The sequence below is a fragment of the Oncorhynchus masou genome, chromosome 33 (genome assembly GCF_036934945.1).
Source record: "Oncorhynchus masou masou isolate Uvic2021 chromosome 33, UVic_Omas_1.1, whole genome shotgun sequence".
Classification (NCBI taxonomy): Eukaryota; Metazoa; Chordata; class Actinopteri; order Salmoniformes; family Salmonidae; genus Oncorhynchus; species Oncorhynchus masou.
In genome coordinates, this window is record NC_088244.1 from 38,861,782 (window position 1) to 38,887,575 (window position 25,794).

A 25,794-nucleotide genomic window follows, 5' to 3' on the forward strand; every position below is an offset into this window, starting at 1 on the left:
CTGTAGTTGAAGGAACAATAAAGTTGCGCTAGTGAAGAACTACAATAGCGGCGGCACATCAATACTTCAAATGTAGGCCTACGCACAAAATCAAACAATATTTACATTACAGTTGAGTAATTAGTGTAATAACCAGCTATTGCACTGTAATAACTGCAATAACAACCTGGGCCTGTAATTATACTGAACAAAAATATGAGTGCAACATGCAACAATTTCAAAGATTTTAGAGTTAACAGTTCATAAAAGGAAATCAGTCAATTGAAAGGAATTCATTAAGCCCTAATCTATGGATTTCACATGACTGGGAATAGAGATATGTTGGTCACAGATACCTTATAAAAAAGTAGGGGTGTGGATCAGAAAACCAGTCAGTATCTGGTGTGACCACCATTTGCCTCATGCAGCGCAACACATCTCTTTTGCATTGAGTTGATCAGACTGTTGATTGTGGCCTGTGGAATGTTTTCCCACTCTCTTCAATGACTGTGCAAAGTTGCTGGATATTGGCAGGAACTGGAACACGCTGTCGTAACACATCGATCCAGAGCATACCAAACATGCTCAGTGGGTGACATGTCTGGTGAGTATGGAAGAACTGGGACATTTTCAGCTTCCAGGAATTGTGTAAAGATCCTTGCGACATGGGGCAGTGCATTATCATGCTGAAACATAAGGTGATGGCTGCAGATTTATGGCAAAACAATGGTCTCAGGATCTCGTCACGCTATCTCTGTGCATTCAAATTGCCATTGATAAAATGCAATTGTGTTTGTTATACATAGCTTATGCCTGCCCATACCATAACCCCACTACCGCCATGGGGTACTGTTCACAACGTTGACATCAGCAAACCGCTCGCCCACACAACACCATACACGTGGTCTGCGGTTGTGAGGCCGGTTGGACGTATTGCCAAATTCTCAAAAACTTGGTTTATTGCAGTTTATTGTAGAGAAATTAACATTCAATTCTCTGGCAACAGCTATGGTGCCCATTCTTGCAGTCAGCATGACAATTGCACGATACTTCAAAACTTGAGACCTCTGTGGCATTGTGTTTTGTGACAAAACTTCACATTTTAGAGTGGCCTTTTATTGTCCCCAGCACAAGGTGCACCTGTGTAATGATCATGCTGTTTAATCAGCTTCTTGATATGCCACACCTTTCAGGTGGATGGATTTTCTTGGCAAATAAATGCTCACTAAAAGGGATATAAACAAATTTGTGCACAACATTTGAGAGAAATATTTTTGTGCATGGAACATTTCTGGGATCTTTTATTTCAGCTCATGAAAGATGGGACCAACACATTACATGTTGAATTTATATTTTTGTTCAGTGTATATCAATTATTTCAACCATATGACAAGATTGGTGAAATTGAAGACATGTGTGGGTCCAACAGAATAAGCAATAAAATGCCCATTAACAGTTTGATGTTTAACACCATTTATTTTGATTAGTTACAAAAACATAAATAAAATCAACAATTGAATTAGTTACAATATTACAGAGGTTAAATCACCAGAAACATACATTTTATTTATAGGTTTTTGTATTTAAATGTCCTTCTAAATCATTGGTTCTCAGTCAGGTGTAATATCAGGACAAGTGTGTGTTAGATGAGCCCAATGGCCTAAAGGTAGTCTAGGCCTACCTCTTGACGGTGTTTCAATGTTTGTCCAGTGAATCAAGTTTCCGTAGAGATAAAACAAGTTGATACAGTATATCTCTATGATTAGAACCATACTGACAAAACCTCTCACAATTGAAACATGATGTAGCTATTACTCTGTTTCAACACAAAGTCTGAGAGGAATAGAATATATCCTGGGGGGACTCCAACAGAGATGAGAAGCAATGTTTTCTAGTGTCAGATAACCTCAGATATATTTTAAAATACTGATCAGAAGAACACGATTTTACATTTTGTACAACCCCATTTCAAAATACAAAAATAATATTTTTTTTCCTTTAGATTACATTTTGGTAACACATCAGGGCGAGTTCCACATGTCCTTTTCATGAATATCATCAAAGCTGTGACATATAGTCAACATGTTAGTATTGACTTGACAGCACAGTAACTTCCTCCCCTCCACTAATAATATTAAACTATTTTACTGTGAAAATGTGGGTTGTCTCATAAAAATAAAACATAAATACTGAAAACCATTATGTTAAACTATATATTCATATGCAATTGGTAAAGTGTTAAAGTTTGTGAACAACTATAAGCACCAACTGTTTTAGCTCCCCAAAATGAATGTTTTGTTTTTCCTCCTTCCACTTTCATTAGTTTTAGTGAGTTTCAGCTCACTAATGAAACAGTCTTTCACATGCTCTACCATCTCCTCTTTGCTGTGGGAAAAACTCTATCATTATACATTTAAATAAAATCAGAAATACTGATTTAACTATAAAACTTATAGTACCAAGTAAGCTTTCAGAAAATGTATTTATCAATGGTCAAAATTTTATGTATAGCTAAATGCAATGATGATTGTACTGGATCTCATTGTCCATGTGCATCCCTGTCACTCACTGGAGTAAGTTGAGAAATGGAAGTCAGTAAACCTTTTGCTGTGTGCATGCAGATCTGTTAAAGATCCTTCTAGTCGAATTTACAAGAGTAATTCACACGTAAAATAACTTGTTAAGGACAAAAATGTTCACTAATACTTAAATCCAGAAAAAGGCTCTCACAATGCGGTCTAACAAACTATTTTTTTTTCAATGACACTTTTTGAATTAAACCTTTATCAAACTAGGCAAGTCAGTTAAGAACAAATTATTATTTACAATGACACGCTGGGACTCCCAATCACGGCCGGTTGTGATACAGCCTGGATTCGAACCAGGGTGTATGTAGTGTTGCCTCTGGCACAGAGATGCAGTGCCTTAGACCACTGCGCCACTCGGGAGCCCTATAGCCATGTCCCAAATGGTACCCTACTTTACAAGATTAGGGTGCCATTTGGGACGCACTAACTATGGACTTTATGGGTCCGAGCGCTACTCACTTAACTGACTTTGACGCCTTGAGGAGAGACAGAACCAATACATCATGGGCTTTATAGGTAAACAATCTGGTACAGTAACAACTAATGTTAGTCTGCTTTTATGGAAGTAGTGGGGATTCGATTTGTGATGCAGTGCAGCAATATTACAAAGCTATTGTCACACAAAATAAAACTGTCACACACACACACAGTAAAGTATTCATTCTAAAAGGCAATATGAGGACAGCCCATATAGTTGGTTTCCCCATTCCATAAAATTACTTGGCAGTTTGTTTTTCTTGTATGACACCTTTGATATGCAGTGTAGCAATTGGTATTGAGGAAATTCAATATTTCCCTAAAACAAATTGATTCTAGCTCAAATAAAACATATTTATTTCTGATCAATAAATTACCTCAGAGTTTGTTGTTGTGCACAACAGCAGACATAAGAAATATAAGCACAAGTGCAAGCAGATTGCAGGCAAGTCAAGGTACATTGTAGCCAGCCGTAAGGTCATGCAGTCTTAGTGTTTTGATGAGTGTTTATTCAATGAAAGCTCACTGAATATATTCATATATTGATCACAATTTAATCATGTTACTCAACATGTCATTTAAAATCTATAATCTACTGATTGACACTTATTTATCAATGTAAAAAAATTATAATCCCTTTGAAGTACATGCCTTGCCCGTGCACTAGACTGTACAACAGTGTGCTTAGTGGCATTGTGGTAGTGATAATAGCCAGGTAGCACCACTATTACCATGCTCTGTGGTGTTACTGTAACATGCTGTTGTTGCACCTGCTTTATATCTCATTGGTAGCCTGTTGAAACATTTGTGCTATACTCATGTAATATGTCAGTTAATGCGTAAATGTTTGGTTGGTTGTTGTCAACGTGCTTCTACAAAATTATTTGGTTAAACGCCACCACAGACAAATCAGGACATCACAGGATGATACAATTTAGATGACAGTTACTAATTGCACTTTTAAAATTCATAGTCCTTTTCGATATAAGTAAGCATTGACAAATAAAAACAAACAAAATATGTCAATGTTTTCTGTTCCTTCATGTTTCAGCTTGGGAGGAAGAGTTCTGGGTCAAACTTAGTTGGATTTTAAAAATAACATGACTGTTACTTGGTGTCAAAACACACAAGGAATATGTACTGAGGAAATCAATGGCAACACAAACACACGCACACACAACCTAATTTTGTACATATCAAACACACCAATATCATGACCCCCCCCCCAAGAGTTCCATATTGCCCTCTGTCTGTACATATTCTGTCTACATAGACTCAACCATCTCTCACATTCACTTCCCATCTCATCTTTACAAATATAATGGCGTCCATTTTCTCATTGTCAGACATTACCTCTCATAACATACACACTCTCAAACTTTCCACATGGTTTTTACACATCCATCATCTCCATCTTTTTTTCTACTTCCCTTGTTCCATCCTAATTTAACTCACTCTTCCCCCCTCTCATTTTCTTTTTACTGCTGTCCCAGAGGAAGAGTGGAGGTTGGGGGTGTGGGGTGAAGTTTGGCACTGGATGGTCGAGCAGCAGCAGAGCAGGAGGAGGAGCAGGAGGAGGAGCAGAAGCACAATGTCCCCCCGGAGCCACCGGGGGCAGAAGCAGCGCCAGTGTCTATGGGCTCCACTACCGCATTGTTGCTAGACCCAGGAATCAGACACCCAGGCTGAGCTAGGGCCAGCTGAGACGATGGGGACACCTGGGAAGGCAACAGAGGTTTATTCTGATTTGGAGGTGGGGTTCCTACACCTAAATGGGGCTGCTGGGGTATCTGTTGTTGCCCTGTCTGTGGCTCTACGGGAGACAGGGACTGAGAAAGTAGAGTCTGGATTAGGGGTTGTATCTGTAATGGGTGAGTAGGCTGGGCTTGCTGGAGGTGTAAACTTTGATGCAGCTGAGGGACTGGAGGCATGTGTGTTTGTTGTTGTTGTGGTCCTGGTGGTCCCCCCACCCCACTCCACTGGCTCCCCCCAGTGGTGTACTGAGCTGGGGCTGGAGCAGTGAGGCTGGAGGGGGCTGGGGAGGCCTGGGGGTTCAGTGGTGCCACAGGGAACCAACCAGGAGGAGCCACCTGGAACGAAGACATCACTAATGTGACACACAATAACGACATCCAACGGTTTTTGGTAGCTTGCAGTCATACACTGAATTGTACAAAAATGTACAAGCGTGTACACAATACATTGGCAATGGAATACTGTACATGGGCAATAAATACACATGCACTATATACGTATAGATCACGTGAGGCCTGGTGCGTTACCTCTGTGGCCTGTGGCCACCCTCCCAACTCCTGCACCTGCTGAATCTGCTTGATCTGATTGAGCGAGGGCTTGGGGGCGGCGGGACCCACTGTCTCCTTCGTCCAATCATCCACCAGTCTGTGCAAGTCATCTGTGAACATGCTCTTTCTGGCACCCTGGGAGGGAGGACTGTGGTCTGAGAAGAGAGAAAGGGAAGAAAATCAATCAAACGCTACTTGCTCAGAGGAAGAGTTAGGTTTCGGTGAAACCATTACCTCTTTTGGTAGTCAGTAGGGTGATTTGTTCTGGGTTGCAGTATGGCAGCAGTTTTCTCTGTTCTCCCCCTGAGAAACTACTGGACTGTTGTATACCTTCAGCAGAGACAACAGAGTCAGATATCACATATATCACGTTCAGTGGGAGAGATGATCGGGAGAGAGAGAGGGAAAGATAAAACAGAGAGCGAGAAGTCAAAGAGAGAAGACTGAGGGAGAGAGAGAGAGAAATACACAGATCAAGTCTGAAAGAGAGAGTAGACACAGAAAGAGAGATTGGTTACCGGGGTGACCAGCGAGTCCATTGTTGTCCATGTGTGAGTGGGGTCTGGGTCGGAGCTTGGCTTTGGCCGGCCTGTGCCTGCGGGGGGAGAGGGCTGGGGACCCTGAGGGGAAGGGTGGGGTGCGGGGCAGGGTCTGCCGGTGGTCTTTGAGGGAGCGCAGCTGTCTGTACAGCTCCTGGAGCTCTCTGTTCTGCTGAGCGTGGAGGGACACCACCTCCTTGATGTGCCTGGGGAAGAGAGGTAAAATACAGGGGGAGGAATGGAGGACGGAGACATGAAGAGAATGGGGTTTGGGGGATCATTAATGGCAGAGCGACAGAGTTGAGGAGAGAAGAGTCATATGTTGAGAATGTAGGCAGGGAGTGGGTGCGTGGGAGAAAGAGTAAAAATTGGTCAGTCAAAATAGAAGAAACATCAACATGTTGAATGATACTGAAAATAAACCCTGTCCCTTTTTTCTCCTCCGTCTCCCAGATGGGTCATTGACTGCACAAAAATAATTCCCAATAAACAAGGTATTCTATTGTATCATCTCACTTCTCTCTCAGCGTGTGCAGCTCCTTCCTCAGGTCTTCATCCTCCATCTCACTCTCCTCATCATCACTACTGCCCAGGGGAGAATGACCATGCCCGTGACCATGTCCTCGGGGTGGGTGGCTCAGTGCTGGAGTCCTCTTCCCCTCCTCCCTCTCTACCTCCTTCCCTCGGGTCCTCCTCCTCTCTCTCTCCAGGTCAGGAGACACAGGGCAGCTGTCCGTCAGTTCTTTCTCCTCTTTCTGGTTCTCCGTCTGGGTCACAGAGAAGCGCCCCACATTCCTGTGGCTGCTGCCCATACCACAGGCTGCCTCCTTGGGGGGAGAGGCCTCAGGGGGCTGGGGCACTGGGGTGACCTTGGGAAAATACAAAGTGGGAGTCATTAAGTTTGTGTGTGTTCCTCCTCCAGCACATTCTGATATTTAACCAGGAAGTGATTATCAGGAAGTTCTCGGCACTTAATAGATCTGAAAGAATTTAATAGGCCTGGTCGTAGTACTGTACTGGTAGTACTGGTAGTGTCCTCTCGTACACTGTGAGGCTATTTTACCATATTGCTTACACCTACCTATCTAATCTTTTCAGAACTACACAGGTGTCTAGAGTCTGTTTCGTACCTGAAATCGTCCCTTGAGTGAGTGGGGAGGGTTGGAGGAAGCCCCCTCTCTCTCCTCTCTGACTGCCTGACTGCCACTAAAGTGACCGTCTGGTAAAAAGAGGGGGAATGAAAAACAACAGGGGGAGAGAGAGGAGGACAGAGACAGACACACACATGGGTATAGATACAGATGTGAGGACAAGGTAGATAGACAAACGCACAGACATAGGCACACACAGAGAGGTATACCGACAAGAACAGGGATAAGACGTGGACGCGGACACCACAAACACAGAAAAACAGAGTTAAAGATCATTAAATCCCATGACATCTCATTATCAGACAGCAACCCCGTGACTACACAAATAAGTATTCTATTGTAGACAAGCTTACAGTTCATGGGAATGCGTGTGACATTACATTGATTTAGAAAACTATAGCATTTTTATAATGTTTTGCTGTCCTTTTCTTACAGTGACAGGAATAAGCATAAAAACATAATGATAAAGATAACTTAAAAATAACATCTACAGTAAAAACATGCTTAAATAAGCATAACATGTTATGGGGTGTGGGAAGGGTTGGTATATACTGTAAGTCAGTAATTAATATTCACAAAGACATGAGATATAAATGCATTTTAGGGAGAGGTCAGTTAGTTGAATGTATGCATCAGTATACTGTATACTGTACACAGTACACACACACACACACACACACACACACACACACACACACACACACACACACACACACACAACCTGTACCATATCAGACCCCACACACAAACATCACATGTCAATCTGGATGAATAAATTGATCCGCAATGTAGATTAAAAGTGATGTCATTTGTGGTATATGATATCTGGGGGTTTTCTAAACAGAATTTGTGTATATGAATATGTTGCATCATTTGAGATATCAATGTAAAAATGTACAGCTTGGCTGCTGATATGGTTTTACACATTATGTATGATAGTACATCACCATATACAGTTGAAGTCGGAAGTTTACATACACCTTAGCCAAATACATTTAAACTCAGTTTTTCACAATTCCTGACATTTAATCCTAGTAAACACTTCCTGTTTTAGGTCAGTTAGGATCACCACTTTATTTTAAGAATGTGAAATGTCAGAATAATACTACAGAATGATTTATTTCAGCTTTTATTTCTTTCATCACATTCCCAGTGGGTCACAAGTTTACATACACTCAATTAGTATTTGGTAGCATTGCAATTAAATTGTTTAACTTAAGTTCAAACTTTTCAGGTAGCCTTGCACAAGCATCATACAATAAGTTGAGTGAATTTTGGCCCTTTCCTCCTGACAGAGCTGGTGTAACTGAGTCAGGTTTGTAAGCCTCCTTGCTCGCACATGCTTTTTCAGTTCTGGCCACACATTTTCTATCAGATTGAGGTCAGGGCTTTGTGATTGCCTCTCCAATAATTTGACTTTGTTGTCTTTAAGCCATTTTGTCACAACTTTGTAAGTATGCTTGGGGTGATTTTCCATTTGGAAGACCCATTTGCGACCAAGCTTTAACTTCCTGACTGATGTGTTGAGATTTTGCTTCAGTATATACACAACATTTTCCTTCCTCATGAGCCATCTATTTTGTGAAGTGCACCAGTCCCTCCTGCAGCAAAGCACCCCCACAACATGATGTTGCCACCCCCGTGCTTCACGGTTGGGATGGGGTTCTTCGGCTTGCAAGCCTCCCCCTTTTTCCTCCAAACATAATGATTGTCATTATGGCCAAACAGTTATATTTATGTTTCATCAGACCAGAGGACATTTCTCCAAAAAGTACAATCTTTGTCCCCATGTGCAGTTGCAAACCGTAGTCTGGCTATTTTATGGCAGTTTTGGAGCAGTGGTTTCTTCCTTGCTGAGCGGCCTTTCAGGTTATGTCAATATAGGACTCGTTTTACTGTGGATATAGATACCCGTTTCCTCCAGCATCTTCACAAGGTCCTTTGGTGTTGTTCTGGGATTGATTTGCACTTTTCGCACCAAAGTACGTTCATCTCTAGGAGACAGAACGAGTCTCCTTCCTGAGCGGTTTGACGGCTGCGTGATCCCATGGTGTTTATACTTGAGTAGTATTGTTTGTACAGATGACCGTAGTACCTTCAGTCATTTGTAAATTGCTCCCAGGGATGAAACAGACTTGTGGAGGTCTACAATTGATTTATTTGATTTTCCCATGATGTCAAGCAAAGAGGCACTGAGTTTTAAGGTAGACCTTGAAATACATCTACAGGTACACCTCCAATTGACTCAAATTATGTATATTAGCCTAATAAAATATTCTAAAGCCATGACATCATTTTCTGGAATTTTACAAGCTGTTTAAAGGTACAGTCAACTTAGTGTTTGTAAACCTCTGACCAACTGGAATTGTGATACTGTAAATTATAAGTGAAATAATCTGTCTGTAAACAATTGTTGGAAAAATTTGTGGAGTGGTTCAAGAAATTTGTGGAGTGGTTGAAAAACAAGTTTGAAGGACTCCAACCTAAGTGTATGTAAACTTCCGACTTCAACTGTACAATTCACTGTATCACAATTCCAGTGGGTCAGAAGTTTACATACAAGTTGACTGTGCCTCCAAACGGCTTGTAAAATTCCAGAAAATGATGTCATGGCTTTAGAATATTTTATTAGGCTAATTTACATAGGGAATTTTTACTAGGATTAAATGTCAGGAATTGTGATAAACTGAGTTTAAATGTATTTGGATAAGGTGTATGTAAACTTCTAACTTCAACTGTAAGTGAAATAATCTGTCTGTAAACAATTGTTTGAAAAATGACTTGTGTCATGCACTAAGTAGATGCCCTAACCGACTTGCAAAACTATAGTTTGTTAACAAGACATTTGTGGAGTGGTTTAAAATGAGTTTTAATGACTCCAACCTAAGTGTATGTAAACTTCTGACTTCAACTGTATACACACATATGTAGAACAAGTGCACATACACTACATGTCCAAAAGTATGTGGACTCCTGCTCGTCAAACTCATCTCATTCCAAACTCATAGGCATTCATATGGAGTTGGTCCCCCCCTTTGCTGCTATTACAGCCTTCACTCTTCTGGGAAGACTTTCCAGTAGATGTTTGAGCACTGCTGCAGGGACTTGCTTCCATTCAGCCACAAGAGCATCAGTGAGGTCGGGCACTGATGTTTGGTGATTAGGCCTGGCTCGCAGTCGGCGTTCCAATTCATCCCAATGGTGTTCGATGGGGTTGAGGTCAGGATTCTGTGCAGGCCAGGCAAGTTCTTCCACACCGATCTTGAAAAAGCATTTCTGTATGGACCTCGCTTTGTGCAAGGGACATTTTCATTCTGAAACAGGAAAGGGCCTTCCGCCCAAACTGTTGCCACAAAGTTGGAAGCACAGAATTGTCTAGAATGTCATTATATACTGTAGCGTTAAGGTTTCCTTACAGGCCTCCTGAGTGGCACAGCGGTCTAAGGCACTGCATCACTAAAAATCCAGGTTCGATCCCGGGCTGTGTCGCAACCGGCCGTGACCGGGAGACCAATTAGGTGAAGCACAATTGGCCCAGCGTCGACTCCTTGTGGCAGCCGGGCGCATGCAGTGTGTCAAGAAGCAGTGCGGCTTGGCGGGCTGGTGTTTTGGAGAACACATGGCTCTCGACCTTCGCCTCTCAAATCAAATCACGACATGGCCCTGAGTCCGTACAGGAGTAGCAGCGATGGGTCAACACTAACTACCAATTGAATATCGCGAAAATGGGGAGAAAAAGGGGTATAAAGTACACAATTTAATTTTTTCGGCCTTAATCCGAACCATGAAAAATGGCCACAGACCATTATTCCTCCTCCACCGAACTTTACAGTTGGCACTATGCATGTCGGTAGAGTTCTCCTGTTATCCGCCAAACCTAGATTGATTCGTCCATCGGATTGCCAGATGGTGAAGCGTGATTCATCACTCCAGAGAATGCATTTCCACTGGTCCAGAGTCCAATGGAGGCGAGCTTTACACCACTCCAGCCGAAGCTTGGCATGCGCATGGTGATCTTAGGCTTGTATGCGGCTACTCGGGGCATGGAAACTAATTTCATGAAGATCCAGACAAACAGTTCTTGTGCTGACGTTGCTTTCAGAGGAAATTTGGAACTCGGTAGTGAATGCTGCAACTGAGGACAGACAACTGTTACGCACTACGAGGTCCCATTCTGTGAGCTTGTGTGGCTTACCACTTCGCAGTTGAGCCAATGTTGCTCCTAGACATTTCCACTTCACAATAACAGCACTTACAGTTGACTGGGGCAGCTCCAGCAGGGCAGAAATTTGACAAACTGACTTGTTTGAAAGGTGGCATTCTATGACGGTGCCACGTTGAAAGTCACTGAGCTCTTAAGTACGGGCCATTCTACTGCTAATGTTTGTCTATGGAGATTGCATGGCAGTGTGCTCAATTTTATACAACTGTCAGCTTCGGGTGTGGCTGAAAGAGCCGAATCCACTCATTTGGCCATGTAGTGTAAAATGAAAATACACATAACTGAACTACAGTGAAACACACTAATACATAAAAGAATAGCAGTCTGCTAAAACAATATAAGCTTATACTGTAAGCTTAACCTTACAAAAGCCTATGCAGTTAAGAAAGAGACAGTATATATATATATATATATATATACAGTGCCTTGCGAAAGTATTCGGACACCTTGAACTTTGTGAACTTTTGCCACATTTCAGGCTTCAAACATAAAGATATAAAACTGTATTTTTTTGTGAAGAATCAACAACAAGTGGGACACAATCATGAAGTGGAACGACATTTATTGGATATTTCAAACCTTTTTAACAAATCAAAAACTGAAAAATTGGGCATGCAAAATTATTCAGCCCCATTACTTTCAGTGCAGCAAACTCTCTCCAGAAGTACAGTGAGGATCTCTGAATGATCCAATGTTGACCTAAATGACTAATGATGATAAATACAATCCACCTGTGTGTAATCAAGTCTCCGTATAAATGCACCTGTACTGTGATAGTCTCAGAGGTCCGTTAAAAGCGCAGAGAGCATCATGAAGTACAAGGAACACACCAGGCAGGTCCGAGATACTGTTGTGAAGAAGTTTAAAGCCGGATTTGGATACAAAAAGATTTCCCAAGCTTTAAACATCCCAAGGAGCACTGTGCAAGCTATAATATTGAAATGGAAGGAGTATCAGACCACTGCAAATCTACCAAGACCTGGCTATCCCTCTAAACTTTCAGCTCATACAAGGAGAAGACTGATCAGAGATGCAGCCAAGAGGCCCATGATCACTCTGGATGAACTGCAAAGATCTACAGCTGAGGTGGGAGACTCTGTCCATAGGACAACAATCAGTCGTATATTGCACAAATCTGGCCTTTATGGAAGTGGCAAGAAGAAAGCCATTTCTTAAAGATATCCATAAAAGTGTTGTTTAAAGTTTGCCACAAGCCACCTGGGAGACACGCCAAACGTGGAAGAAGGTGCTCTGGTCAGATGAAACCAAAATTGAACTTTTTGGCAACAATGCAAAACGTTATGTTTGGCGTAAAAGCAACACAGCTCATCACAATGAACACACCATCTCCACTGTCAAACATGGTGGTGGCAGCATCATGGTTTGGGCCTGCTTTTCTTCAGCAGGGACAGGGAAGATGGTTAAAATTGATGGGAAGATGGATGGATCCAAATACAGGACCATTCCGGAAGAAAACCTGATGGAGTCTGCAAAAGACCTGAGACTGGGACGGAGATTTGTCTTCCAACAAGACAATGATCCAAAACATAAAGCAAAATCTACAATGGAATGGTTCAAAAATAAACATATCCAGGTGTTAGAATGGCCAAGTCAAAGTCCAGACCTGAATCCAATCGAGAATCTGTGGAAAGAACTGAAAACTGCTGTTCACAAATGCTCTCCATCCAACCTCACTGAGCTCGAGCTGTTTTGCAAGGAGGAATGGGAAAACATTTCAGTCTCTCGATGTGCAAAACTGATAGAGACATACCCCAAGCGACTTACAGCTGTAATCGCAGCAAAAGGTGGCGCTACAAAGTATTAACTTAAGGGGGCTGAATAATTTTGCACGCCCAATTTTTCAGTTTTTGATTTGTTAAAAAAGTTTGAAATATCCAATAAATGTTGATTCTTTACAAAAAAATACAGTTTTATATCTTTATATTTGAAGCCTGAAATGTGGCAAAAGGTCGCAAAGTTCAAGGGGGCCGAATACTTTCGCAAGGCACTGTGTATATATATATACACACACACAGTACCAGTCAAAAGTGTGCAAAACTGTCATCAAGGCAAAGGGTGGCGACTTTGAAGAATCTAAAATGTACAATATATTATGATTTGTTTAACACTTTTTTGGTTACTACATTATTCCATATGTGTTATTTCATAGTTTTGATGTGGTAAGTATTATTCTACAATGTAGAAAATAGTAAAAATAAAGAAAAACCCTGGAATGAGTAGGTGTGTCCAAACTTTTGACTGGTACTGTAGTTAATTCTAAACCCTGTACTGTACAATTTGCACAATGTATAGTAAATTATGACTGTCATCATAATCTAGGATATCACATACAATACATAACATACTGACAAAGCAAATGGCTCATGTAGAAAGTATTTTAAGGAATGTATTGCATCTAAATGTACTGCATACATATGGGGTGATTGCCGTGACATGTGCCACGTGTGATTGTGAGCCCTGAAAGCATGGTATGTACACGCCCCTACATATTTATTTGGAGAGCAAACCTAAAACTTTTAATTTGCCTCTGTAGTCCAGAATTTTGGATTTGAGATCAAATGTTTTATGAGGTGACAATACGTCACCGTGTGAGGGTATTTTCATACAAATAAAAAGGTGACATTCTGTACAGTCGCCTCATATAAAACATTTGATCTCAAATGCTGGAGTATAGAGCCAAATTAAAAGTTTGAGCTTCACTGTCCAAATAAATACGGAGGGGAGTGTTTGTGTGTACATTATGTGTGTGTACATTATGTGTGTGTCCTTGAACCGTTGTGTATGTGCGAGTGTGTGTGGGGTGCTCTTAGCTACTCTGTGCCAGCAGGTGGGGTGGTTGGTGTGGTGAGGGCAGTGTTTGGTGTGTTGGCACTGACTGGGCAGTGGCCTACATAGCAGAGGGTGGGGCGGGGCTGTGGTGGGCATCCTAGCTCGGGGGCTGCAGATCCACGTGCACCTCCAGAGTTACAGTAGTAAGCTCATCTGCACCACGGACATATCACCCTCCTGATGGTGCCCGTCTCTTCCCTCCTTCCTTCCTACACTCTGTACCATTTTCCTCCTCATCCCCCCTTCTCTGGCTCCTCTTCTCTATGCTTCTTTCCACTATTCCAGCCTCATGCCAAGGGTGAGTTATCCCCCATGCAAACAAAAAAAAAGATTGCCAAAATAAATTTAGTAAAGCCATTCTCCAAAACAAATAAATCCAAACGAGTAATGTATCATGTAGTGATATCATCGACATGGCACTATACAACAAAGACAATAACATTACAATAGATACAATTACAGTTACTAATTACTTGTTAAAGAATAAACGATCAAATAATTGCTGTCAAAGATGATCAGAAACAACACAACTAGGTTACACGAAACATACTGTATCTACCCATTTGTATTTGAGATAAACACCCCCACCAACCAACATCCCATTCACCCTCTCTCTCTCTCTCTCTAAGATCACGCTACCTTGCTGGACTCTGGGCTTCTTGAACAAGCTGGCGGAGTGGCGCAGTTTGCAAGCCCAGCTTTTGAATTTGCGAGTCCAGGATTTCTTGCTAACGGGATTTCTGATACTAGGACATGTCAGGTTTAGGCCAAAATATCCACCTCCTGCATTGTGCTGTGGCGGCGATCCAGGGCCCAGGGGGACGGGGTGCAGATTTGCGGGCCACGTAGTGACTTCTCCTGGGGTACTGGTGTCAGAGTGAGGGGGGCAGCCTGGAGGGGTAGGGGGAGGGGATAGGTAACATAGCGACATGGTAAGAGTGGCTGCCAAAATCGGGGGTAGAGACACTCGGAGAGAAAAAAAAAGAGATGCTGGAATATCATAAACTTACATAACAAGAACCGTAGCATTGAAAAAGACATTCATAAGAACAAGGCAATCGAAGTAGTGATCTTTACATAAAGTTTCAGGTAAAAGTCAATCAAACACTATTCAATGTTTCAATTCAACATCCAGATATGTGGACCTTACTTACAAAAACAGTGGGTTCTCCAGGGATAGGCGGGGGCCCGGCCGAGTCTCCGTGTGGGGAGGCAAGAAGGGAGGAAGCGAGGGAGGCGGAGGAGAGAGACGGGCCGGGCTGCTGCTCCACCGGGCTTGCTGGTGGAGCCTCTTCCCCCACTCCTCTCCCCCTTTCCAGGTCAGGAGAGGTGGAGGAGGAGCGGGAGGAGGTGGAGGAGGTGGTGGAGGAGGAAGAGTGAGGAGAGGTGTCTGAGGATGACAACACGGGAGGAGGGAAGGAGGAGGGTTGGAGCGAGTGCGGCTCCGAGGATTCATCCCCTCCTGCCGATGTGGAGGCTGCTGACACTGCGGTGGCACCTGCGGTAGAAGCCACAGCAGCTCCCCCCGTCACAGCTGCCCCACTACTATACTCCTGATACAACAAGTTCCTCAGCTTTTCATCCAGAGTCTTAATGCGGTTGTCTACAAACTCGATTTTGGGAGGGCCCTCGCTGTCCGACTCGGCCACAGAGGATGGTTGGACTGGGGATGGGGTCAAGGTGAGGGAGAGGGGCAGTAAGGCGGCATCGGAGGTTGTGTTAATGTTGAGGGGCAAAGATAAGTCTGAGGAGGGATGTAGAGGGGCAGAGTGACTGCCTATATCCTCTGTCACACTGTCCTCCTCTGTAGACCTCTTCCACTCTGACTGTTGTAATGACGTTTGCTTCTGGGGAGGAGCCTGCTGGGGCACCTGCTGCTGCTGAGGGTTAACCTCTTGTTTTTGTTGTTGCTGCTGTTGCTGTACTAGTTGTTGTGTCTGTTCGAGAGGGAGTTGTTGAGCTTGCTGTTGTACCAGCGCCATGTTTAGTGGCTGTACTGATTGTTGTTGGACATACTGTTGGTTCACTGACAGCTGCTGTTGCTGCTGTTGTTGCTGCTGCTGCTGTTGCTGTTGGAGCATTTGCTGTTGCTGCTGAATATGCAGTGCTTGTTGCAGAGTTAACTGTTGCTGATGCTGTGGCTGCAAGTCAATCGCTGCCTGTTGCTGTGAAATGACTGGTTGTTTTTGCTGTGGTGGTGGCAACTGGTGTAGCTGTTGCATGTGTAACTGTGTGTTGTACTGTGCGTTCTGCATTTGGACAGGCATTTGCTGAGTCTGTAGTTGCAGTGCCAGCGGCAACATCTCTGTCTGTGATTGCAGGGACATACACTGTTGTTGTAACGGCTCTGTGTGACTGAGCTGGGGATGCAAATGTACCTCAGACTGCTGCTGATGTTGTTGCAGCATCTGCAACTGTTGAATAGATTGTTGCAACGCGTGTTGCTGCTTCTGCTGCTGCAGTTGTATCTGCTCTTGGTACTCTTGCTGTTGTTTCTGTACCTGTTGGAGTTGCACAGTCTTCAGGTGTTGTTGTTGTTGCTGCTGATGTTCTAAGAGCGGTTGCTGCTGCTGTACCTGTTGCACTGTCTGGAGTTGCTGTTGTAACCGGACCTGAGGCTGAACCTGGGCTGCTGTGCACTGCATCTGAGGCAGAGTGTGTTGCTGCTGCTCCAGACCGGCACGGCTAACAGGAGGAGAGGCCACGGCTGCAGCCACAGCCACTGGTGGGTGGATTGAGCCAGTGGATGAGTGGTCCCCTCCAGACACACACTGTCCTAGGGTGGCCACCTTTACTACATCACCAAGGCTTGGTCCTCGGCCCTGGCTCACCATAGAGCCCCTACTTGTAGCTGGGGAGGTCTGAGCTTCAGTTGGAGAGGGGGTGGTAGTGGGCGCGATGGTGGCAGAAGCAGCTACAATGGAAGTGACTGGGAGGTTGGCAGCGGTGGTTGGAATGGAGGATGTTGCTGTGGTGGCACTGGAATTTGGGTTAATGGAAGCCTGCAGGTCTAGGCCTAGCCTAGCCGAGGCAGCGGGGACTGGGTGTGGGACTGAGGCAACAACTGCACTAGCGAGACTAGAAGTCAGGGTGGAAACCCTACTGTCAGAGGCAGCAGAGGCCGTCGTGTCAGGAGCAGGGGCAGCAGGGGCTGGGGGGGCAGACATGGAGGCAGGGGCAGAAACGGTGGAGGCGGAGGCAGGGGGTGAGGAGGCGGTGGCAGGGACACACAGGGTGGACGTGGAGCGGGGAGGAGGAGAGGAGACCATTCCAGCGAAGGAGGAGTCCGATCTCTGGGATCCTCCGCCCCCCTCTAAAGTACATTGACCAATCAGAGCACACAAGACCAGAGAGAGGAGGGACAGAGGTTTAGTTGGTGTTACTCGACAGACAGAACCAAACACAGCTAAGCCGAGCCCAACCGTACTACGCTGGCCTGGTTACGCTTCCACCATAGTCGTTGGAAAAGACAATGCAATGAGACAATATTAAAACCAGCACATGGGAGAAGGGGTTGCAACATTTTCTGTACAGTGCATAGCCCACCTTTGGAGCAGGACACTAACTGCACAGGACAGTTCAGAAAATATTTCAACCCCTACTGTTTTCGGGGTGGGCTTGGTAGCGTGAAAAGGGAATTGCTGCCCTGTGTTAGATTACTGCCCAGATGTCTTTCATTGACCCAATCATACTGTTACTGTACCTCTGTCAGTGTCTGTAGACTGGGGCACCCTGACCTCTCCGGTCGAGAGAGGTGGAGGGGTGGACGCTCCTCCCTGGTTGGACGTGGAGTCTCTGTGTCTGATGGTCTGGTTGATGAAGAACCTCCATCTGCCCACCGGAGACGACTGAGGCGCCCAGTCCACTGGAACATAAAATAATATATAAAAAGTCCCACTTTAAACTAACTACAACTTTCAAGGTTTCCTTAAACACTTTATAAAACCTATCTAGATATTTGAGAAATAATTCAGAATCATTAATAATGCTTTATCACAAGGAACTGCACAACTGGCAGATAGAGAGCAAAATAATATAGAAAAGGTCCCACTTGAATGAACTAACTTTTCTTTCAAGGCTTAATGAAGCCTTCATAAACACATAGAACAGTGGTCACCAACCTTTTCTGAGTCAAGATCACTAAGTCAAAATGCAAGCCGAGATCTACTGCTGAGTTTTTTTTTGTAACATGATGTAAAAAATGTAAGCCTATGCAACATTAACCAATTAAAAACAGTTCTGTAGCAATGAGGTTTGTGCAGTGGGCTACAGGCCCAATACATTATCACTGCATATTGGCTATGATTGAGTTACCCTGCCAATGTTCTTCCCAGACAATTTTAAAATGATACTTATATGATCACACTGGTAATAGATCACTTGTTGTATTACTTGTGAGGCACAGCTGAGTGAGCATAATACATTTTTTTTTACTGCACTGATGGCCTGCATCTGATGGTCAGCCTGAGGGGAAGGAGAGAGCAGTGGTGAGGCTGCATCTCCCCAGACTCACTCAGCATTATTTCAGCCTCATGCACCAATTCATGTTGTTACTCCTATGACCAGAGTAAGTGAAATATTCCTCGATATTTAAAAAGACACTAGCCGCTAATAATAACAACCCAAGTTTATTGACAGTCTTTGCTGTACTCGTTGATTGCAGCTGCAGTGCTGGTTGTAGTGTGACTGGAAGGAGCGACGGTGCATTTTATGGCTTATAAAACTGTTGAACAAAGTGTTGACAGTGCTGAATAACAACTTAAATATGAACTTACTCAAAAACAACAGCTCTTTTCTGTAGTCATTGAGTCTCTCCCTAGTCATGCTTTTAAAATTGAACATTATCAACATTGATGTGCAATCGAGCCTTCTTTTTACACTGTCATGAGGAAACACGGTGATCTCAGCCATCTGATTGGTCAGTGGTAGGCCTATAGGTGCACTTGATTTGCTCTCTGGGCCTGCCGGGTAGGAGAAGTTCTACCTTGGACACATGAAATGGTTCAAAATGGGAACACTTTGCCTTCCCGGCACTCGGGCTGCTGAATCAAGTGCACCTACAGCCAACAGCACGAAACAAATTAAAAAATAGGAACGCAAGGCGTATCCTTGTGTTTTTACAGAAATGTAAAATCGACTAGGAATGGCTTGGAGATCTCCATTATGTTCGACTGTTTAGTGACCACGGACATCATTCATAATGCTTTAGGGTTACAAAAGGGTTAAAGGAGTAGCTCACTATTTTACAACATGATGTTAGATGGTTCCTAACCCTGAAAATAGTCTATGAGCCCGGAGAAATTGTAATCCATGGTTTGTTTTCCATAAACAACCATTTCAAACTTTAGCTAACTTTAGCCACAACTAGCTAAAAATGTATGAAAGTGATAGGTGCATGTGACCAAAATCACCTGAAATCAACTTCATATTTACTTAAAGATGATTTGGCCCAAAAAATAAATATATATATATGTTCACATGCCCCTATCACTACCCTAGATGTATTTGCTAAAAGGTGGCTATACTTAGTTGAAGTTTGTAATGAATTTAAAGAAAAGCAAACAATGGATTACAATATCTCCTTGCCCATGGACTACTTTCCGGCTGAGGAACCATCTAACATCACAGGTGATTACACACAGGTGGATTGTATTTATCATCATTAGTCATTTAGGTCAACATTGGATCCTTCAGAGATCCTCACTGAACGTCTGGAGAGAGTTTGCTGCACTGAAAGTAAAGGGGCTGAATAATTTTGCACGCCCAATTTTTCAGTTTTTGATTTGTTAAAAAAGTTTGAAATATCCAATAAATGTCGTTCCACTTCATGATTGTGTCCCACTTGTTGTTGATTCTTCACAAAAAAATACAGTTTTATATCTTTATGTTTGAAGCCTGAAATGTGACAAAAGGTCGCAAAGTTCAAGGGGGCCGAATACTTTCGCAAGGCACTGTAGCTGTGCAGCCAACCTGACAGAGCTTGAGTGTAATTTATTTACTCAAGAAGACTTGAGACTTTAATTACTGCCAAAGGGACTTCAACAAAGTACTGAGTAAAGGGTCTGAATGCTATGTAAATTTGATATTTCTGTTTTGGTTTTTTCCAATAACAAAAATGTCTAAACTTTAATACATTTTAGAATAAGGCAACAAAATTTGGAAAAAGTCAAGGGGTCTGAAAACTTTCCCAATGCACTGTAGTTGCCATTTTGGACAAAGCCAGGGAGGGGTAACTCACTTGCTGTACCTGTTGGAGTGCTCACATGCAGCTGTTCCATAGATCCAGTCTGGACAGACAACAGGAAAACACAGTACAGACGATGTTAACATATATACAGGCGGAATGACATTGTAATCAATCCAATTAGCTATGGTTGCTCCATTACATTAGCCAAGGTAAGGGCCTCTGTATGTTCTCCATACACCATTACATTAGCTTTCTGAAGGTTTAGCATTCACCAAAACATAGGACATGGCTACTGACATATTGTTTCCATAACGGTAAGATAAAAGACAGACAGTACTTTACATGGACCTGTTTTCAAGGCACCATAATATGGACATCAGGACATGCTTTACCCCTGGCTGGACGCTGTACTGGGTTCAGTGTTTCAAACTGTATGTCTAAAGATTAAGAGTAGAAAGGAGCCTAAAAGACATTACATAAGGATATCGGAGCAGCTTCCCAAAAAGCATCCTATTCGCTTTATATTGTACTACTTTCGACCATGTAGGGCAGGGGTTCTCAAACTTTTAGGGGCCCAGGACCCCTTTTGTGAGAGCAAATTCTTCAGGGACCCCCTCATAATCAGAACACAACTCAAGTGAGATTAAAAAATGTAATTAAATAAAAAGCATACAATAAGTTTTACTTATGACTTCAGAATGGCTGGATGAACGAAGTCTCAGGTCCAGGGAAGGAACATTTTAAAAGCTAGCCTCTTGGCATCGGAGAGAAAAATGTGCTGTTTTCAAGCGAATATCCTGCAATTATACAATTTTTTGTTGTTGTTGTTGTTGCAGCTGTAGAGCTAATATCATGTAATTCTACACATTTTGCCATGAGGCAGAGAAACTTTGCAGTTTTAAAACTAAACCTCTAATATTAGTGAAAAAATACCATGCTATTGTTTGAGGAGTGCACAACAACAAAACGTTTTATCACAGCAACTGGTTTGATACATTCACCTCTGAAGGTAAATAATGTACTTACATTCAGTAATCTTGCTCTGATTTGTCATCCTGAGGAACCCAGAGATATAAGGTAGCATAGTTTTGTTTGATAAAATCAATTTTTATATTCAAATGCCAGAACTGCGTTCTACAGTTTGAACCCCTGCTGTCTCTGGCCCCACATCCACCCCACCATCTAAATGTGTGAAGGTTAGTGTCTTTTCTGTAGGGAAGCTAATTATCCACCATGTATGTATGTATGTATGTATGTATGTATGTAGGCTTGTACTGGATCCGCAGAGTGCTGAAGCGTGTAAAAATCATCTGTCCTTGGTTGCAACACTCACTACCAAATTCCAAACTGAATCTGGACTCAAACGTCAGCACCGTAACTGTTCATCGGGAGCTTCATGAAATCCACACATGCCAAGCGTCGGCTGGAGTGGTGTAAAAGCTTGCCGCCATTGGACTCTGGAGCAGTGGAAATGTGTTCTCTGGCGTAATGAATCACGCTTCACCATCTGGCAGTCCGACGGACAAATCTGGGTTTGGCGGATGCCGGGAGAACGCTACCTGCCCCAATGCATAGTACCAACTGTAAAGTTTGATGGAGGAGGAATAATGGTCTGCACTGTTTTTCATGGTTTGGGCTTGGCCCCTTAGTTCCAGTAAAGGGAAATCTTAACACTATAGCATACAATGACATTCTAGACGATTCTGTGCTTCCAACTTTGTGGCAAAAGTGCACAAAGCAAGGTCCATGAAATGGTTTGTCGAGATCAGTGTGGATAAACTTGACTGGGCTGCAAAGAGCCCTGAGCTCAACCTCACTGAACACCTTTGGGATGAATTGGAACGCCAACTGCGAGCCAGTCATAATAGCCCAACATCAGTGCCAGACCTCACTAATGCTTGTGGCTGAATGGAAGCAAGTCCCCGCATCAATGTCCCAATATCTAGTGGAAAGGGCTGTTATTATGGCAGCAAAGGGAGGGACCAACTCCATATTAATGCCCATGATTTTGGAATGAGATGTTCGACGAGCATACTTTTGGTCATGCAGTGTATTTATCTAGATGTGGACCCCCTGCAGTACCTCCACAGCATCCACTTTGAGAACCCAGCAGACCCCACTCTGAGAACCCCTGATGTAGGGAATAGGTATTATGGTGCCATGTGGGACATAACCAATGTTTTCAAACCAGACCTGTTGATGTGTGAGGAGAATTTCCTGAGCTCTCTTGACAATGGACCTCAGCTCTTCCACAAATGTATCTTTCTCTGACTCAAGGACAAAATCCTCCTCCACCTACACAAGACATTACAGATACACAAAATATATATTTTTAAAGCCAAACTCAATGGACCAAACACAGGCTGCATGGCGAACTGGGTGTTAGTCCAAATGAGAATGCTTGCCTACCTCCCATCCAATATAGAATAATCATATATGCATATCTAATATATCAAAACAGGTAGAAGTTTGAGGTGCAATAATCCCATGCAATGTCCATGTAGAACTGCCTGTTGATCTAGTCACCATATAATCTGCGATGTCTTCAGGTGCGTCTCCCTCTGTGTCGAACTTAAAGGTGACCATCTTGTTGCTGTGGGTTTCCAGCTGACACTCCACCATGTTGTCACCAGAGCCGGACACCTACAGAGCACAGGAAGAGAAACCATGTGGTTCTGTTCAATGTCTTGGACATGACAATTTATTGTAAACCTTTCACATCCTGATAGGGATTCATATTATTAGGGATACTATACCTGGATCATACTCAGTTGAAATGCATGGGATCCCTTTTCTGCCCCCCGATAGGACAATCTCCTCTGAGACTTCACCCTCTCTAGTTTTCCATTGGCTAACATCTGTAGATCCCCATCCCCATTGGTTGGAACAGCACTGTGAGAGAGGTGTCAGACAAGAAAGAGTCATGCACAACACGTGAACATTGATGGTCAAATAAGTAGTACTCCATGTACAGTAGTGGGCATAGTCTTTTCTAACATGGAGGGCTTGACATTCAAAACAAAAAATAAGCGAACATTGACAACCGGTCCCTAGCCCTTCCCCTTGGTCCTAACCTTTGGATGTTTGCAGATCGGAAGGTTCTGGAAAGGTTTAAGTAGTGTAGTGGTGTAGCTTCCACCATATCACTTTAAACTTATTGATCTGCAAACATTGACCTGATAGGGCCGGGGGCAAGAGCAAGGAAGTAAATTGGGGCCAACGTTGAGAGTAGTGATGTGACACATACCCTGAAGAGGAGTGTCTCTCTGTGCCAGACTGGTTTGGACTCTCCTGTAGAGCCACATAAATAGACAGACCAACGCACATACAGAAAACAGCAAAAACCAACAAAGAAAAAATAGATACCAAACCATTAGTTGACTGATACAAATCAAATTGAACAACTGAAATAGGAAATTGAACAAATATGAAGTTAAAGGAAAAAAACTGGATCTAGTTGTTGTAGTACTGGTTAGTTTAAATCAGAACAAATACCATACAAACGTACTTAGCGTAACTGAGTAAAAGGACATTTTCTTAAAAACAAAACAAAAATAATGTGTTTTATTGTGATTCAAAAAGGGTATGGCCCTCGGAATACTCTCTACTGTATTCACCCTTCTAGAACCGGCTGGATATTGAATGAAGATAGTGGTAGTAGTGGAACAGTATACAGTAGTGGTAGAGTGGCGTGCACTTCTGTACCTGAGCAATGCCCAGCAGAGCAGGGTCACAGTCTTGGAGTGAGGTTGAGGTGGGGTGCAGCAGCGAGGGGGCGTTAGAGTCAAGGGGCTGGGCAGTGGCGGCAACAGCCGGGGGAGAGGTCAGGCCCGAGGGGACATCAGCCAGGCCAGACAGGGTTAGTTGGCTCTCTGGTGGGGTGGGCTGGGTCTCTGGGCCAGGGGTAGCAGGATGGAGGGGTGGCAGGAAGCAGGGTGGGGGTGAGACGATGTATGAGAAGGACTGGGGGGCATCTGTGGAAGAGGGAAGGAAGTAGCCTGGGAAGGATTCAGAAGGGGCTGTTGTTCGGTGGTGGAGTCCGCCAATGCAGCCTCAGCGAGCTGGGTCTGAGTGTGGGCATGGGCCTGCACTTGGGCCAGTGTCTGGGTGTGTGCCTGAGCTTGCATGGCCATCTGGGTGTGTGTGTGCGTGGGTAGCGGCTGTGTCAGCTGAGCTTGGTGCTGGGGGGATGGTGGCAGACCTCCTGCTCCTGCTACTACCTGACTGTACAAGGGTAGGGCTCTAGTCTGAGACCCGAGCAGGGGCACGTTTCTGGGGGATGCTGTCTGTGCTGGGTTAACAGTAGGCTGCTGGGGCAACAGATGTGGGGGGATCTGAGGAAGCTGATAAGCCAGTTGACTTGGGTCGGGATTTGAGACCTGCTGATGCTGAGACTGCAGAGCCTGTTGAATTGGGGCTGGGGTTGTCTGAGCCTGAAGCTGCTGTGGGAGTGTCTGTTGTATGACTTGTGGAACCTGTTGCACCAGCTGTTGCTGTTGGTATTGCTCCATGGGAATGGGTTGAGGCAGCATAGATTTAGACTGAGCCTGAGGTATGGGTTGGTTTAATGGCTGCACCACAGCTGGGCTTCCTGTTACTTGCAGCTGCTGCTGTTGTGGCTGTGGGACAGGCTGTAGCTGTACCTGTGGTTGTAGCTGTACCTGTTGGCCTTGGTTATACACTTGCCCAGTCTGTTGTTGTATGTGTTGAGGCGAAGCAGAGACCAAGGTGGTAGGGTCTATGACTTTGGGGGCAGGGGCCGCCATGACAGTTCCAACACCAACAGATCCAGGAGACAGCATCATCTGCTGGTACTGCACCATGGACTGCTGTTGCTCCAACAGTACCTGCTGGTGTTGCTGGGTAACTTGTTGTGTGATGTCCTGATGTTGTTGTTGCAGGACTGGCTGTATGGCTTGCTGTTGGGTGGGCTGAGGTGCAGTGACATACTGGGGTGCCAGTAGTACAGCTGGAGCATGGGGGCGGTGTTGAGGCTGCGCTAGACCTGGGAGCTGAACACTGGGCTGCACTGGAGACTCGTGCTGGGGTTGAGCTTGGATCTGGCTGTGCATGGCGGTTATTGAGACTGGAGGTTGGGGTTGGACCAGAGCTGGACTCTGCCTCATAGGAGGCATCATCTGAGTCTCAACAACTGCTGGAATCGGATTCAAAGCTTGGGTTGGATGCAGAGGCTGGGGAGTCTGCTGGATGAGTGACTGCACTGGAGCCTGGGCCTGGATTTGGGCTGGGATTTGATGGATAGCCTGTACTATAGGAGCCTGGGACTGGATAGGGATCGGAGGACTTGGTGCCTGGATCGGGGCCACCACGTGAGGTGGAATCTGGACCTCGTTCATCTTGGACTGGACTTTGAGTGGAGGCTGGGGCTGGGCCTGGAGTACTGGGACTGGGAAATGGCCCAGGCTCTGAGGGTGAGCTTCATTCTGAGCTTGAATCTGGGCCAGGACTTGGGCATGCACCACAGCCAGTGGAGCCTG

General features: G+C 44.1%; 1 protein-coding gene across 1 annotated transcript in view; it reads right to left on the bottom strand.

Annotated features, from left to right (window-relative positions):
- Positions 1-1,428: 1,428 nt before the first annotated feature.
- LOC135527480 (serine/threonine-protein kinase WNK2-like) overlaps positions 1,429-25,794 on the bottom strand; it is a 75,010-nt gene continuing 50,644 nt past the window's right edge. The window contains exons 12-27 of the mRNA XM_064955993.1: positions 24,498-25,720; positions 24,002-24,348; positions 23,544-23,587; positions 23,053-23,188; positions 22,823-22,939; positions 22,490-22,591; positions 20,348-20,396; positions 17,813-17,974; positions 15,260-17,422; positions 14,749-15,000; positions 7,017-7,105; positions 6,403-6,755; positions 5,866-6,092; positions 5,582-5,677; positions 5,327-5,502; positions 1,429-5,134 (exon numbers count right to left, since the gene is read on the bottom strand). Of these exons, the coding sequence (XP_064812065.1) occupies positions 4,523-5,134; positions 5,327-5,502; positions 5,582-5,677; positions 5,866-6,092; positions 6,403-6,755; positions 7,017-7,105; positions 14,749-15,000; positions 15,260-17,422; positions 17,813-17,974; positions 20,348-20,396; positions 22,490-22,591; positions 22,823-22,939; positions 23,053-23,188; positions 23,544-23,587; positions 24,002-24,348; positions 24,498-25,720 (6,148 nt within the window). The 3' untranslated portion in view covers positions 1,429-4,522. The remainder of the gene's footprint in view (positions 5,135-5,326; positions 5,503-5,581; positions 5,678-5,865; positions 6,093-6,402; positions 6,756-7,016; positions 7,106-14,748; positions 15,001-15,259; positions 17,423-17,812; positions 17,975-20,347; positions 20,397-22,489; positions 22,592-22,822; positions 22,940-23,052; positions 23,189-23,543; positions 23,588-24,001; positions 24,349-24,497; positions 25,721-25,794) is intronic.